Source organism: Myotis yumanensis, unplaced genomic scaffold (assembly GCF_028538775.1).
Source record: "Myotis yumanensis isolate MYYU_CA2020_CCGP unplaced genomic scaffold, mMyoYum1.0.hap1 SCAF_4, whole genome shotgun sequence".
Classification (NCBI taxonomy): domain Eukaryota; kingdom Metazoa; phylum Chordata; class Mammalia; order Chiroptera; family Vespertilionidae; genus Myotis; species Myotis yumanensis.
In genome coordinates, this window is record NW_027223755.1 from 64,589,460 (window position 1) to 64,603,262 (window position 13,803).

The 13,803-nt window shown below is 43.7% G+C and overlaps 1 protein-coding gene across 1 annotated transcript in view; it reads left to right on the forward strand.

The window, feature by feature from the left end:
* The first annotated feature begins 229 nt into the window (after nt 1-229).
* The window catches only part of CAMK4 (calcium/calmodulin dependent protein kinase IV), a 153,625-nt gene continuing 140,051 nt past the window's right edge, over nt 230-13,803 (forward strand). The window contains exons 1-2 of the mRNA XM_070412438.1: nt 230-417; nt 1,053-1,278. Of these exons, the coding sequence (XP_070268539.1) occupies nt 1,133-1,278 (146 nt within the window). The 5' untranslated portion in view covers nt 230-417; nt 1,053-1,132. The remainder of the gene's footprint in view (nt 418-1,052; nt 1,279-13,803) is intronic.

Consider the following 13,803-nt stretch of genomic DNA (forward strand, 5'->3'; position numbering starts at 1 on the left):
TTCAAGGATAGAAATATGCAGGATATATATTTAACCAATATTTAAACAATATCCTGAAGGTTGACGGACAGAATGTTTGTGATGGGACATATCTCTTGGGAAGAGGACAGAGCTTTAAAATGGAGCAATCTTCTCTGACATGAATGATGACAGCTCTTGCCTGAGGGTAGAGGGCGGGACCGGTTGGCTTCCACAGGGCCCTTTCAGGTCTGTAATTCTCTGGGTCACTTCTGCTGCTAACCCTCAGAACAGGGGAGCGAAGGCGACACAGCCAGTACCTGCCTCTTCAAGAGCTTCAGCAGTGCCCAAGGAGGCAGCGCCAGCAGCAGCACCCCGGAATCTGTTCCAACAGAAGACTTCGCTCAGAGGCGAGCCGGTCGGCGTGGACACAGACCACCAACACAGGCTTTGATAGAGGTACACGCCAGGGATGGCTGGTTAGCTAGGGGTAGGTGGACGGGCTGGCCGCCAAGATGCGCTCAAGGAGGGAGGAGTTGCTCCCACAGCCAGGTCCCTTTCCCACCACCCTGCGGGGCCCCCCGGATCCACGTGCTCCTAGAGCGCGCCGGCCGCCCGCCACTCCCGGAGCCAGCGTCCCACTGCGCGCGGTCCTCCCAGGCTCCCCGCGCCCGCAGGATGATGATGCTCTGGTCCTTGTGCTTCCCCGAGTTCCTGCATTCGGAGCGGCCCTAGCCAGCACCGCCGCGAGCACTGCGGGAGAGGGAGAAAGGAAAAGGGGGGCGGGGGGGGGGGGGGCGCTGGAAAGGCTGGGCGGAGGGCGGAGGGGAAGTGGGACGGAAAGGAGAGAAGGGGGAGGGAGCCTCTCTCCTTCCCCGCGCACCCGCCTCTCCTCTCTCCGCTGGCCTGGCGGCCACTCGGGCTCTGCCCCCGCACCCTCTCCCGGCTCCTCGCCCCCTTCTCCGTCCGCCCACCCGCCCTCCCTCCGGAGCGTGCGGAACCCGAGCCGCAGCGGAGCGGCGAGCCGCCGTGGGAGGCGGCGGTGGGCGTGTGCGTGCGGGTGAAGGACGCCGCCTCTCGCTCCGCGTTCGCAGGCGCCGGCGGGAGCGGCGGGGCTGTTGGCTCCGGCAGCGGCGGCGACGGCGGTGGCGGCTTCCGGAGTCCCGCCGCGAAGATGCTGAAAGTCACGGTGCCCTCGTGCTCCGGCTCGACCGCCAGTGTGGACCGGGCGGCCGGGAACCTCGTCCCGGATTACTGGATCGACGGCTCCAAAAGGGATGCTCTGAGCGATTTCTTCGAGGTGGAGTCGGAGCTGGGACGGTAAGACTGGGGGGGGCGGGCTGGGGCACTGGGGGGCGGGGGCGCCCTGGACCTGGGGGAGCCCGGCGCCCTGTGCGCGGGCTCAGGCTTCTGGGGAAGCCCGCGGCGCGCACTGGGGTTGTCCCTTTCGCAGCTGCAGCTGCCTCGGATGTGGGAGGCGGCCTCCCTGCCCTTCGATTTCTTCCCGCTGAGCGTCTAGGAGAGAGCGAAGCGCCGTTCAAGTGGGAGCCAGGTCTTCCCCGAGCGCTCAGGCCGGTGCAGCTGCGAGCAGCAGCCCGACTCTCTCTCACCCTCCCTCCTCCTCGCCGGCTGCCGTTTCCCTTGGGGGACAGCTCCCATCGCACGTGGGCCCCGCTTTCCCAAATGGTGTCTTTGCTCAGGATGATAGCTTACCAGAGGGTCCTGTTTGTCTAGTTATTTTTTGGGGGGTGGGGGGGCGGAGGGTAACCCTGCAAATCACAACGGGATTATTAAATTGAATCCTTCCCCCTTCACCTCAGCAAGATTTCCAAAGCAAGTGACTCTGGAAATGAAACTCAAATACTAGCTTCCCTGCAAAGTCTGATCCGAGTGAAGAGGGGAATGAATCATTCAAAAGAGTGGATGGGAGCGTAATGAACTAGCGTGGCTTTAAAGAAAAAAGCAGCACCTGGGGTCCAGGCAGTGGAGATTAGGAGAGTTCTGCTGCTCTTCCTAGTTTCGTGTACTGGAGTGATTTATTTAAATGATGTATGAAAACGTTACCCACCCCCCCACCCCCCCACCCCCCCGGGTTGCAGAATTGTCCCTCCTCCCTCCTGTGAAGATCCGAACAGGTGGGAGTTCTGCCACCCGAATGATGCCACATGTTCTCATACTTTTACCCTTTGAATATTATTTTCCCCTTCCTTTCTTTTCCCTTCTTCCCTGTCTGTTACCCGTAGCAAAGGAGAGCTCTTTTCACCACATTTTAGATCCAAGCCCTTTCTGATAGGGAATCTGAAGACGTAGTTTCAACTGTTGACAAGTTGAAGCTTCTGCGCTTAGTGCTTCTTTGCAATTTCATTTTCATTGTCTTTTTGCTGTAACGAGTTTGGCTAACAGCCTCTTTCTTTTGATGCCATCAGAGACCACAGTGCAGGATTCTGGATGTTGGTACTTAGTGGGAAGGTGTAAGAGTCACCCCCTCCTCCAATTTGTCACTACAGTTAATGACTCATGGAGTACAGAAGGTGTGTAAGAAAGGCAGAACTGAATGAAAATTTAGGAGTTTGTCACTATTTAAAAATGTTCCAAATATCTGAGCATGGAGTAATGTCTACATTAACATCCTGATTTGACCACGGTTTTCAGTGTTCACCTGAAGACCTGCTGTTGCATGCATTCACTTGTAAGTTGAAAATGAAATGTCTCCTTCCTAGGCTCCAAACCTTCTGTAATTGTATGATGAGCTGCAGGGGAGCAGTGTAAACTTCCGATGAAAGAGATCATCTTAAAATTGTTTACTTGGTGTTTTAGAAACTGCCACCAGCAGAGGAAGTGCCTGATGGTGCTGCAGGGACTGTCCCACCACCAAATCTAATTGCTTTCTGAGTAACCTCTACCCCAGATGCCTCTAACTGGCAACAGTGTATCATCAGCACATGTTAATCTTTATCAATAAGCTTCACCACCAGGAAACTAAAATTTTACTTAATTTGAGGAATGGGAAAATGGTTTAGAAAGAAAATAAACTGCAAGTTGTGCACATATATGGGATGGTAGATTTCACAGGGAAAACCTAGGGAATTTAAAGCTATTGTGTAAGCTTGTATTTTGCAATACATTTTTAGGACAGATTAAATCAGTTCTATATTGCTAAGACTCTCAGTCTGCTACCTAGTTATTTCAATACTTGGACAATCACAGGATTACAATATTCTGAGAAAACGAAAAGTTTTTACTTTTGCTGTTTTTCAGCAGTCATGTGTATTAGGTCAGTTCTGTCGATGCCAGAATTGGTGAGGTGCCTGCTTTACTCCATTTGGTTGAGACTTTGAGAAATATTATCACTTCACAATCAAAGTTATTCTTTAAAAAGTCCTAAAACATAAAGCAACTTGTGCTACAGGTATAATTACTAAGAATCTATAACGCCAGAAATTGCACACAATTATAATAGTAGATACTGACTGAGTGACAGAAGTCCTCTTCCTTCCTGCATTAGTGATGAAGTTGAAACAACTGGTTTCAAGTCTTTGCTCCCTTGACTCTGTCTTGGGCCAAAGCTGCCTGACTCTAAGGCCAAAACATTTAGTTCATTAGTAACACAATCATCATTAAGATGCTAAGAGAACTATGCTCCAGATGTGTGGTTGCCAGTGTGGTTGGTTCCAGGGTACAGACAATCCCCACTAGATAAGTGAATTTGTGAGTAGTCCTTCTATTATACTTATCTGTTGGATGTCAGGGGCTCCTGAATTCAAGAAGATTGGACATGTAACCTTAGGAGGGGAGCACACCCTGAGGTTGTGTTTGGAAATTCCAGGCAACTAAATTCCCAAGGCTATAACCACTTCTAGCCTCTGGATGGTGAGACAACAACAATCTATGTGGGAAGAGCTCAGGAGATTTATCTCAGTGCTGCGGCAGATGCAATGGCGTGAGCACACTCCGCCTATACAGGCTTCCTCGGCACACCAGGAAGTGGCATCGCCCGCCTGAGAAGACCCCCTGGAGCCCCCACATAGTACCCTGGTCTTTCCTACTATTGGTTGCCCTATGGATGTTGTAAACTTCTGATTGGTCTGGAATGTTATATATACTGCTGCACTCACACAATAAAGTTGGATTTGCGTCACTGAACCGTCCCCGGAGTCGGGCATGCTTCGTTAGGACTCCGTTCGGCCTCACCCCCGCGGACCCCCCTGTCTCAAATCTACATGTAGCCATTTAGACCAGAGCAAATGTGATAGCATTTATTTATTTATTTATTTATTTATTTATTTATTTATTTATTTCAGGATGAAGGTGAGGCGTAGGGGTAGGGGTAAGGAGGATTATTTTAGAGCATCAAGGCCGTGGCCAGTATGGCTCAGTTGGTTGAGCATAGTTCCATGCATCGAAGGGTCTCTGGTTTGATTCTTGGTTGGGACATATGCCCAGGTTGCGGGTTTGATCCTCCCTCGGGGATATGAAGTAAAGGATTGATGTTTCTCACATTGGTGTTTCTCTCTTACTTCTTTCTCTCCCTCTCTCTCTCCTCCCTTCCTCTCTCTAAAATCAATAAAAATATATTTAAAAATATATAAAGTGTCAACTGTTTTAAAAAAGAGTAACAGGGCAACTGATTAATATTTTCAAAACTCAAATTTGAAAATACTGCTTCATGTATAGCTTGTCATAAAGTTTACAAAAGTCATGATACACCAACAAATTCAATTCTACTTAAAAATATCTTAGAGAGAGGTTGGTCCTTTGCCCAGTCATTTGAGAAATTGGTGTTTTTAATGGCTTTGCCAAGGGAGAATGGAGCCTGTGTCTGGTCCAGACTCTGTCTAGTGGTTTGGCACCAGGACGGTAGGATTTGGCCTGCCCTGCTCTGTGGTGAGGATTTCGCCCTGTGCACCCAAACCCGTCTTGTTTTCTGTTACCTCACACCTTTTGTTCCTGTCTGTTGTATGAAATTAAAAAAAATGTTTGTAACAAAACTAGATGCACACACACACACACACAAATTCAGGGAAACCAAATAAAAAAATAATTAGGACAAAAAGAGAGTTAAATTATTTTGGAATCAAAATTTTTTAAAACTTTTCATTCCACTTACCTATAGTTTCTTTAGGGTAGTGACTTTCAGTCCCTACCTCCACCACAACCTGATCCACAATGAAAAGAAATACATTTATATGGCACCCAACTGAAGCACAGTCATATAGGATCCCTTGCTATCTGTGTTACTGCTTAGGAACCAAGTAGATTTAGATAGTGAGACAGAGGTGTGTATAAAATGGGAACTAGTTTAATAAAACGATGCCTATTCTTATTACCAACAATGTATTCTAATATTTCCTATTTTACACTGTGTGATTTTATTGTTTCATTAAAATTTATCAGCCGAATCCATGTGCTTTCACATCCCACTCATGGATTGTGACAGTTTGAAAAGTGCTGTTTTAGGCCCTAAATCAGTGTATGCAGATTCAAGTTATGAAGTAGAGTCCTTTTGAAAAATGCCCTGCAAACCAGTTGGCAACACTGAGTGGTCTCCATTTGCACAGCTCTGTAGAGAAAAGGTCTCCTAGTTTTGCCTCCAGATTATTATTGGGTTTCTTTTTTCAAACACTTCTACCAACTCTGGTGTCTCCCCAAGGTCTGCTGGGTGCACTGTACTCTTGAACAGCTGAGGGGGCAGGAGGCTGGGCCTGGACACCTTCACTGCAGAGGGGAGGCATTCAGGATCCTGAGCAGTGGCGTCTTCCCCTTGGTAACACAGAACTCTGGCGCCAGTGATGGCCAGCAAATGCTTCCAGCAGGAAACATGAAAACGTGCACTTTCTAACAAGGGCTCCAACCGTGTTCCTGGCTGGGGAGGAATGAGACCCTCTCTTTTCCTTTAGCCAGTACTTCTCGTGCTCTTGACCGAATATCACTGTGTGGTCCCTCTCTTGTTCTCTGTGCAGCCAGTCCTTTTTCTTTCATCCTCATCCAAGGATATGTTCATTGATTTTCAAGACAAACATCAATTGATTGCCTTCTGTATGCACCCCAACTGGGGATTGAACCTGCAACCATGGAATGTGCCGTGACAGGGAAACCAACCCGCAACCTTTTGGTGCACGGGATGACGCTCCAACCAACTGAGCCACCTGACCAGCGCCACCCAAGGCTTTCCTCAGGCTGTTGAGTCAGGAGCAAGGTGGGGTTGCAATGAGAGAATAGAAACTGCAACTGCATGGGCTCTTTGCAGGAACGCTGACCGGAAGCTCCCAGAAGGCTGTGGGTGGATTTGGCTGGTTCACTGTTGTGTGCTCCTCACCTAGCACAGCGCTCAGTACTCAGTAGGTGCCCAACAAATAATTTCAGAGAGTGGATGAGTGATAGCGAAATGGACTAGACATAGTGGCATGCTCCCTTGCTCTTTGACATGTGGTCTCTGTTGGTCCTGAGGTGATGACCTCAGTCCTAGGGACTCCGGGGAAAGGGAAATCCTCTGACCTGTTTGTTCTCTCCCAAAACGTGTGGGGCCATGACCGGGATGTCATTCAGCAATTGGTTTCCCGTCTTCACAGTGGGAGTACCAATAACTGCCACCTCTGTAGCTTGCAGGTGTTGGAAATCGTGCTGCCTTTCTGATGGCTTCGTATCTCTGAAATGAAAGGGATTCATTTTCACCTTCCCTATCATTTCACCACAGGCGTGTCGGAATTAGGAGTTAGCTCAAGTTGAACCTAAAGGCATGAGATGCCTCTCAGCTATACCAACAATTGAAGTTCATATTAACTGCTAAATTTGGAAATGTCCGCATTGTAAAGAGCCTCAATATTAAGTGAAGACTATGATAGAATTATTACTTTAAGAACATCTACTTTTTCATATTTAAATACTGTTGCAAGGGTAAAAATAACTCTGAATTTGGAAAAAAAAAAGACACAGGTGCCATCTGCTTCTAAACTGTTATGAAGAACTTTACTTGGAAAAAGAGAGAGAGAGGGAGAAAGAGAAAGAGAAAGCACTAACCACAAAATTGCTTCAAAGATTGTAAACAGTTTACCCTCAGATATATATATGTGAATTATGTGCTTGTACTAATGCATTTGAGAATAGCGTGCTGAGTGATAGCCAAACAAACTTTTTCAACCACTAGTTTTTTTATGCTAATTATTTGGGGCGGGTGGGAGGGGGGACTAGCTTAAAAAGTAGTTTTCTTTAGACTCCCTTTTGGGAAAGCTAACATCTAATAAAAAATTAAATTTTTAAAATTTCAAAGTCAGGTTTATTATGTAAAATATATTTAATTGAGTCACTGAACCATATAACTCAGGCTGAAGAATAACTTTACATAAAATCAATAGCAGCCAGAATAAAAGTTTTACTCAAATTATATTAATCCTTATGTTAATTATTTTTTCCCTATTTGATGATGGGAGATCATCTGAAAATTTATAACTACAGTGTTTTAATTAGGAAGTTAGATTTAAATATTGATGGCATAGTATTAGCACATAAAAGACATGGACTTTTCAATACAGTCCATTAAAAAAAATTCTAATCTTTTTTTTTTTTTTAAATATATTTTTTATTGATTTTTTACAGAGAGGAAGGGAGAGAGATAGAGAGTTAGAAACATCGATGAGAGAGAAACATCGATCAGCTGCCTCCTGCACACTCCCCACTGGGGATGTGCCCGCAACCCAGGTACATGCCCTTGACCGGAATCGAACCTGGGACCTTTCAGTCCGCAGGCCGACGCTCTATCCGCTGAGCCAAACCGGTTTTGGCAAAAAAATTCTAATCTTAATGGAGCACAGTGGTTGTGCGGGGATGTCAAATAGTGAAAGGTTTGGGTGGGGGATTTTCCCCAGGAATCTTATCAGTGGCAAAGATCAAATGAGGACTGGAGCAGTGCTGGGCAAAGAGTAGTCCCGGTGAGCTTTCTCTTTTCTCTTAGACTTAGAGCTTGGCTTCTCATCCTTGGCGCTGTAGGCGTTTGGGCCAGATATTTAGCAGTGCTGCTGGCCTCTACCCACTAGATCCTCCCCCACCCCCAAGTGTGACAACCAAAAACGTCTCTAGACATTGTCAAATGTCTCCTACCCCTCCCCCCTTCCTGCTGAGAACCACTGTCACAGAAGCCTGAGGTTAGGCTGTTACGTGACTTTCTTTTAGTTGTGTAGATGCTTAACAACAGGGAGGTTGATGGACTAAGATTACTTGACCTTATTGAGTATCTGCTATGACCAAATGTTTCTTCCATTTTTATGTAATACCATTAAGATTTCTTATATGTGCACACCACCTGTACTATAATTGATTTAATATTTTTGTTTAAACCACCTCATTTTTGTTAACCTGAATTTACTTATCAAGCATACTTATTTTTATTAAATTGAAAACTAGTATTCATGTCATAAATAGAAGCAATTTGTAAGAACAAATTTCAATAAAAATAAAGCATTTTCATTAAATTATTAGAGGCCTGGTGCATGGATTTGTGCACCAGTGGGGTCCCTTGGCCTGGCCTGCAGGGATCAGTGGACCTCCGTGCCACCACAGTCCGGCCTTACCTGCCAGCTCATCGGGCTCCAGCCTGCTGTCTGTGTTGATCCCACACAGCACGAAGTAGTGCGTGAAGCAACAGGTGCCGGGGAGGAGCCCATCCTGGCCCCACTGTGCCTGCTGCTGCTGCTCAGGCACGCCGGCGGGAGGGGGTGTCCTCAGGAGCTCAGGGGGAGTGTCATCGGGAGAGGCTCACACTGCTGCAGCTGCGCCCGCCAGCCTGGTGTCTGTCAGCTGAGTGGTGCTCCCTCTGTGGGAATGCACTGACAACCAGGGGGCAGCTCCTGCATTTAGCATCTGCCCCCTGGTGGTCAGTGCGTGTCATAGCTACTGGCCAGTCGTTTGGTCATCCAGTTGTCCAGTCGCTTAGGCTTTTATATATATCTAGACTAGAGGCCCAGTGCACGAAATTCATGAACGGATAGGGTCCCTAGGCCTGGCTGGAGATCAGGGCCGATCAGGTTCCCCACCTCCCCGCCTCCTCCTTCCCCTGCTCCGTCAGCACTCTACTGCCGCCGCTGGTCACCCGCCATGTTCCATGTCACCCCCTGGTGGTCAGCGCACGTCATAGTGAGCGGTTGAACTCCCAGTTGAACTCCCAAGGGGACACTGTGCATATTAGCCTTTTATATAAATAGATAGCTAGAAATATTTGCCTATAAAAGGCTCCAAACTTGAGGATTGTTCTTTTTTTTTAAAAAGGGAGATTATTAAAGTTATCAGGGTTAAAACCACAATAGCACAAATTGAGGTTTTCTTCTTGATGTAATCAGAACCATTGAAAAGAGAATGAAGTTCTCGTTTTTTTTTTTATTTCTTAGTATTTAATTCCATGTCTTTGTGCCACCTCAAAGTCCTTTTATAGGTTTGACCTTTTGAATAACTATGAACTAGGCAATATATGTTGGTAGGATGTGTGGTGGTGTGAAGGGCTAGAGTATGAATGGATTTGATGTGTATAACACTGTTTGGCCCCCAAACGTATCAACAATAATTTTAACATGAGATAAATAAATAATACCAGGTAAAATAATATGAGATAAAAAAATAGTAGAACCACTTTATAACACAGTGATAATTCTGACTGGGAGGATTGAGGTGTCTTTATGAGAGGGGTGGACCTTGAAATTTGGCAGAATTTTAACAGGTAGAGCTTTTGTGAGGGGCATGCCAGGTGAAAAGTAAGTTAAAAAAAAAAAAAAGGCAAGCCCGGCCGGCATGGCTCAGTGATTGAGCTTCCACCTATGCACCAGGAGCGTCGATTCCCGGTCAGGGCACATGCCTGTGTTGTGGGCTCAATCCCCAGTGTGGGGCATGCAGGATGCGGCTGATTAATGATTCTGTCTCATCATTGATGTTTCTATCTCTCCCTCTCCCTTCCTCTCTGAAATCAATAAAGATTTTTTTAAAAAAGAGCAAAAACAGAAAAATTCCGGCTGCCCATTTGCAAACTTTACAAAACATGGACATTGCAATGGCAGGTAAGGTTGGGAGAGTAAGTTGATGTTAGACCAAAGATAGCCTGTAAAAACAAAACAAAACAAAACAAAAACTATATCAGCTGAAAGCAAAAGAAAGTAACCATTATGAGAGCAAAAGGTGAATATATCAAAGCAGCTGCACCTTGGGTTTAAGTTGTGGGACTCAGAGTTTGCCGCTTACCCATAAGCCAGGGGAATGGGTAAGAGAGAACTTATCAAGTTTGTTAAAAAGAGAAAGAAACACCTCTCACAGACAGGGGAAGTTTGGGATTGTGAGGACTAACATCAGTTATCTAGACATGGTAAAGTGCCTGTGAAGTGACAGACAATATTTTAGACTTTGTGGGTCATATGCTCTCTGTGATGGTTGAGTGAAAACAGCCATGGACAACACAGAAACAAATGCACATGGTTGTGTTCCAATAAAACTTTATTTATAACAGCGAGATTAGAATTTCAAATACTTTTTACATCACAACATATTATATATATTTTTTCTATTTATTCTTGGAAGGCAGCTATGCTCACCACTATACCACCAACGCCTTTATTCTTTCAACTTTTCAAATACATTTAAAACTGTAAAAACTATTCTTAAGTTGCAGACTATACAAAGACAAGCAGTCCTTGGCCATGGCTTGCCAAACCCTGACCAAGATCGATCAAGCTAAAATTCTACTCCTCTCCAGTTGCATGAGCATTTCAGGTTAAAACATCAAGACTTCATTTATGCAGCACCTCCATTTTGCTTTGAAAATGTCAACCTGATAATTTTTAAGGTGGGCACAACCTTTAAATGCCTGCCTACTCATCCTTTGCCTACGTCTATTGAAGCCTCAACACAGTTCTTACCTGTGCAGCATATTAGCTACTTCCATTCATCATTCATATTTTTGAAAATGGTGAAACTTTACAAGAAGTGTGTGTAAGTTAGATTTCCATACTATGATCAGCATTCACATCCAAAGATTATTTATTGGAGGATAATTTATTTTATATATAATAATTAAATATGTTTCAAGTTGATCATTCTTCTATTATATTTGAAGAGTCCATTATAAAACGATATGCTAAATAAACTATTGATAAAAGATTTGTCTCTAGTGAAGTTTAATTAATTTATCTGTTTATTAATATATTATCTGCATTTTGAGTAATCCTTCTATAAGCCATGTATATATCTCAGATGAACTAGTTACAGTCCTTAAATTGGGATTATGTTTAAATAAGCAATTTATTTTTTTAAATAGCATTATTATTATTTTATTTTGAATAGACTTTAGTACTAAACTGGTCACATATTTTGACTAAAGCAGAGGTCTCTAAACATGGGATGTCCACATCCAGGGTGTGTGTAACATAGTGGGGTGCTACAAGAAAGAGTTAAAGAATCCTTTTTTTCCTAATTTTTGCTTTTAATTTTTGGTTTTGGATGTTTTAAAGAGCACAGTACATATTGGTTCAGTAGCACATGTATGGCATTTAAATAGGAACATAAGTATATATAACGGGAGGAGCATGTGCTTAAAACATCTCGTTGGATGATTATCACATCGAAAATGGTAGTTATAAGAGGATACTGAATAAGCTTCTTTACTTATATTTAAATAATATTCTGCTGTATGAAAATGATTGAACTGCAGATATATATATATATCAAAATGCAAACAAAGAAGAATCACATTGCAAGGTGTGTTTTTGTGCAGAAAGGGGAAGTGGGTACATATGTGCACTTGTTATGCCTTTGAAGACTACCTGATGAAAGATTTTGATAAGAACTTACTGCCGTTGTAACCGAAAAAGTCACAAAACAAAAACAGAAAAAGAGAAAAATAATACAGCTTGCTCATCAAGCAGAGGGTTAAATAAAATCTGTTTTTCTTTGTTGTTGAACCCAGATTTCATATTATTTTGCAAGAACATCGATTTTAATATGTTTAATTTACTTTATGGTAAATGTTGCCAACTGCTGTCTTAGGCAGATGACTGCTTTTGCCTGAAGTGTTTGGTGGGACAAGCTTGAAGAGCTGTGGGCACTAGTGCCAGGATGTTGAGTTTAACCCTGTTAACAAATGCATTGTCATCACTTAATTATTTCTTAAGTTATGCTTCAGGGTGATATGGTTGAAAAATTAACCAGGTACAGAAACATTTCTTAAAAAATAAAAAAGGCTAGACTTGAATAACCTGCTGATTGGAATGGTCTGCTAAAAAGGCAATGGACATGACATGTTATTAACTATTTTCTCTCTCAGTTTGTAGTAGCATTCCTTGTTGAAAGTGCACTTTCTTTGATTTATGTCATGATTATAGACAGAACTTGACAAATATTACAAACTATAAGAAGAAGAGTTAGGAATAGCAAATCTGTAATTATGTTCACACATTTACTGTTACCTACAATGCTGCATTTGAATATGATTTCTTCCTACTTTAAATCTTTATGGACTCTTTAATAGGGATCTTTGCTTGCCTTTTACCCTTCATTACACTTTTTATCTTGGCCTAACTTACTTGTACTGTCTTGAAGCGTCAGTAGTTAGAGACTACTTTAATTTAGGATGTGACAACCATGCATTTGGGACCCTAACAGTTGTACAGTATTGTTCTTTAGTTGTGACAACTTGTCAATCCAAGTTTTATCTTTGACAGAATATAAATATACTGCTATATATTATTTCAATTGTATCTTATATATTTTTAAAAAGCTCCCTGTTAGGACAAGACTATTATTAAATATTACTAAATTCAATAAATCAGCCTGTCCGGAGTGTTCAGTCATTGTAGGCCTCTGAAGATTTCCTGTGTAAGTGGAAACATTTTGAGTGGCTCCTATAGGACTCTGGGTTCTTCCTCTCTTTTCTCCCTCAACAAGAACACATAAGCTGCTAAAAATGTTCAATGAGATAAACTTTTGAAAAGCTCTCCTGGGGGTAACCTGTCACTAGAAGCAAACTAAAAACATAATAAACAGAGATTTTTATGTGTATGTATGACACATTAGTGAAATGGAAATCATAGCAAATCAGTATAGTTCTTTTCTATCTTGAGATACTGAGGAAATGGAATGGTAGGATTAAACTGCGGCCCCGGGGGAGCAGTTGAGGTTCTGGCCCTAGACAGGAGGGGGCAGCAGAGTACCAGTCCCGGCTTAAACTGGCAGGTGGTGGAGGGTAGTGATCTTCAGGTAGCCCCAGCTCAAAAAGAGAGGTGGGCAGGCAGCTAGCTACTCAGAATGGCTTTAAGGCTGGGGCAGCAAGCAGACCATTCTGGACAGTTGAGTCAGTGGGGTGAAAGAAGACTGATGAGCAATGCAGAGCTAAGACAAGAACTGAGTGAGATGGTAGAGGATGCGGACAGGAAAATAGGCAGGATGAAATTGCTACTTGATGACTGTGTCCCTTTGAGCATAACATTGAACTTCACTCGGACTCATTTGTATGTAAAATGAAGATCATTGTAGTATATCCTCCCCCAAGGTTGCTATGACCATGAGATGAGATCACTTATGTATGTAAGAATACTTAGCTCCATAGCTGGCACATACGTTTAATATTTCCCACACAGGGTACAAGGTTGGAGGTAGAGGATAATGATTTCAAATTGGGTATCAATAGAAGGAATACCAAGTCCAGTTTACATTATCCTTTTAGCAGTCTCACCCAACTTGCCTGCCAGGCCCATTCCCCATCACTAGGAGCTTGGTGTAGTGGTTTTACTGTCATATGTGTATTGAAAATTATTTCAATAATATAACAAGGTGATCGTCACCAGCACCATTTTTCAGAGAAGAAACTTGAGGGCTAGA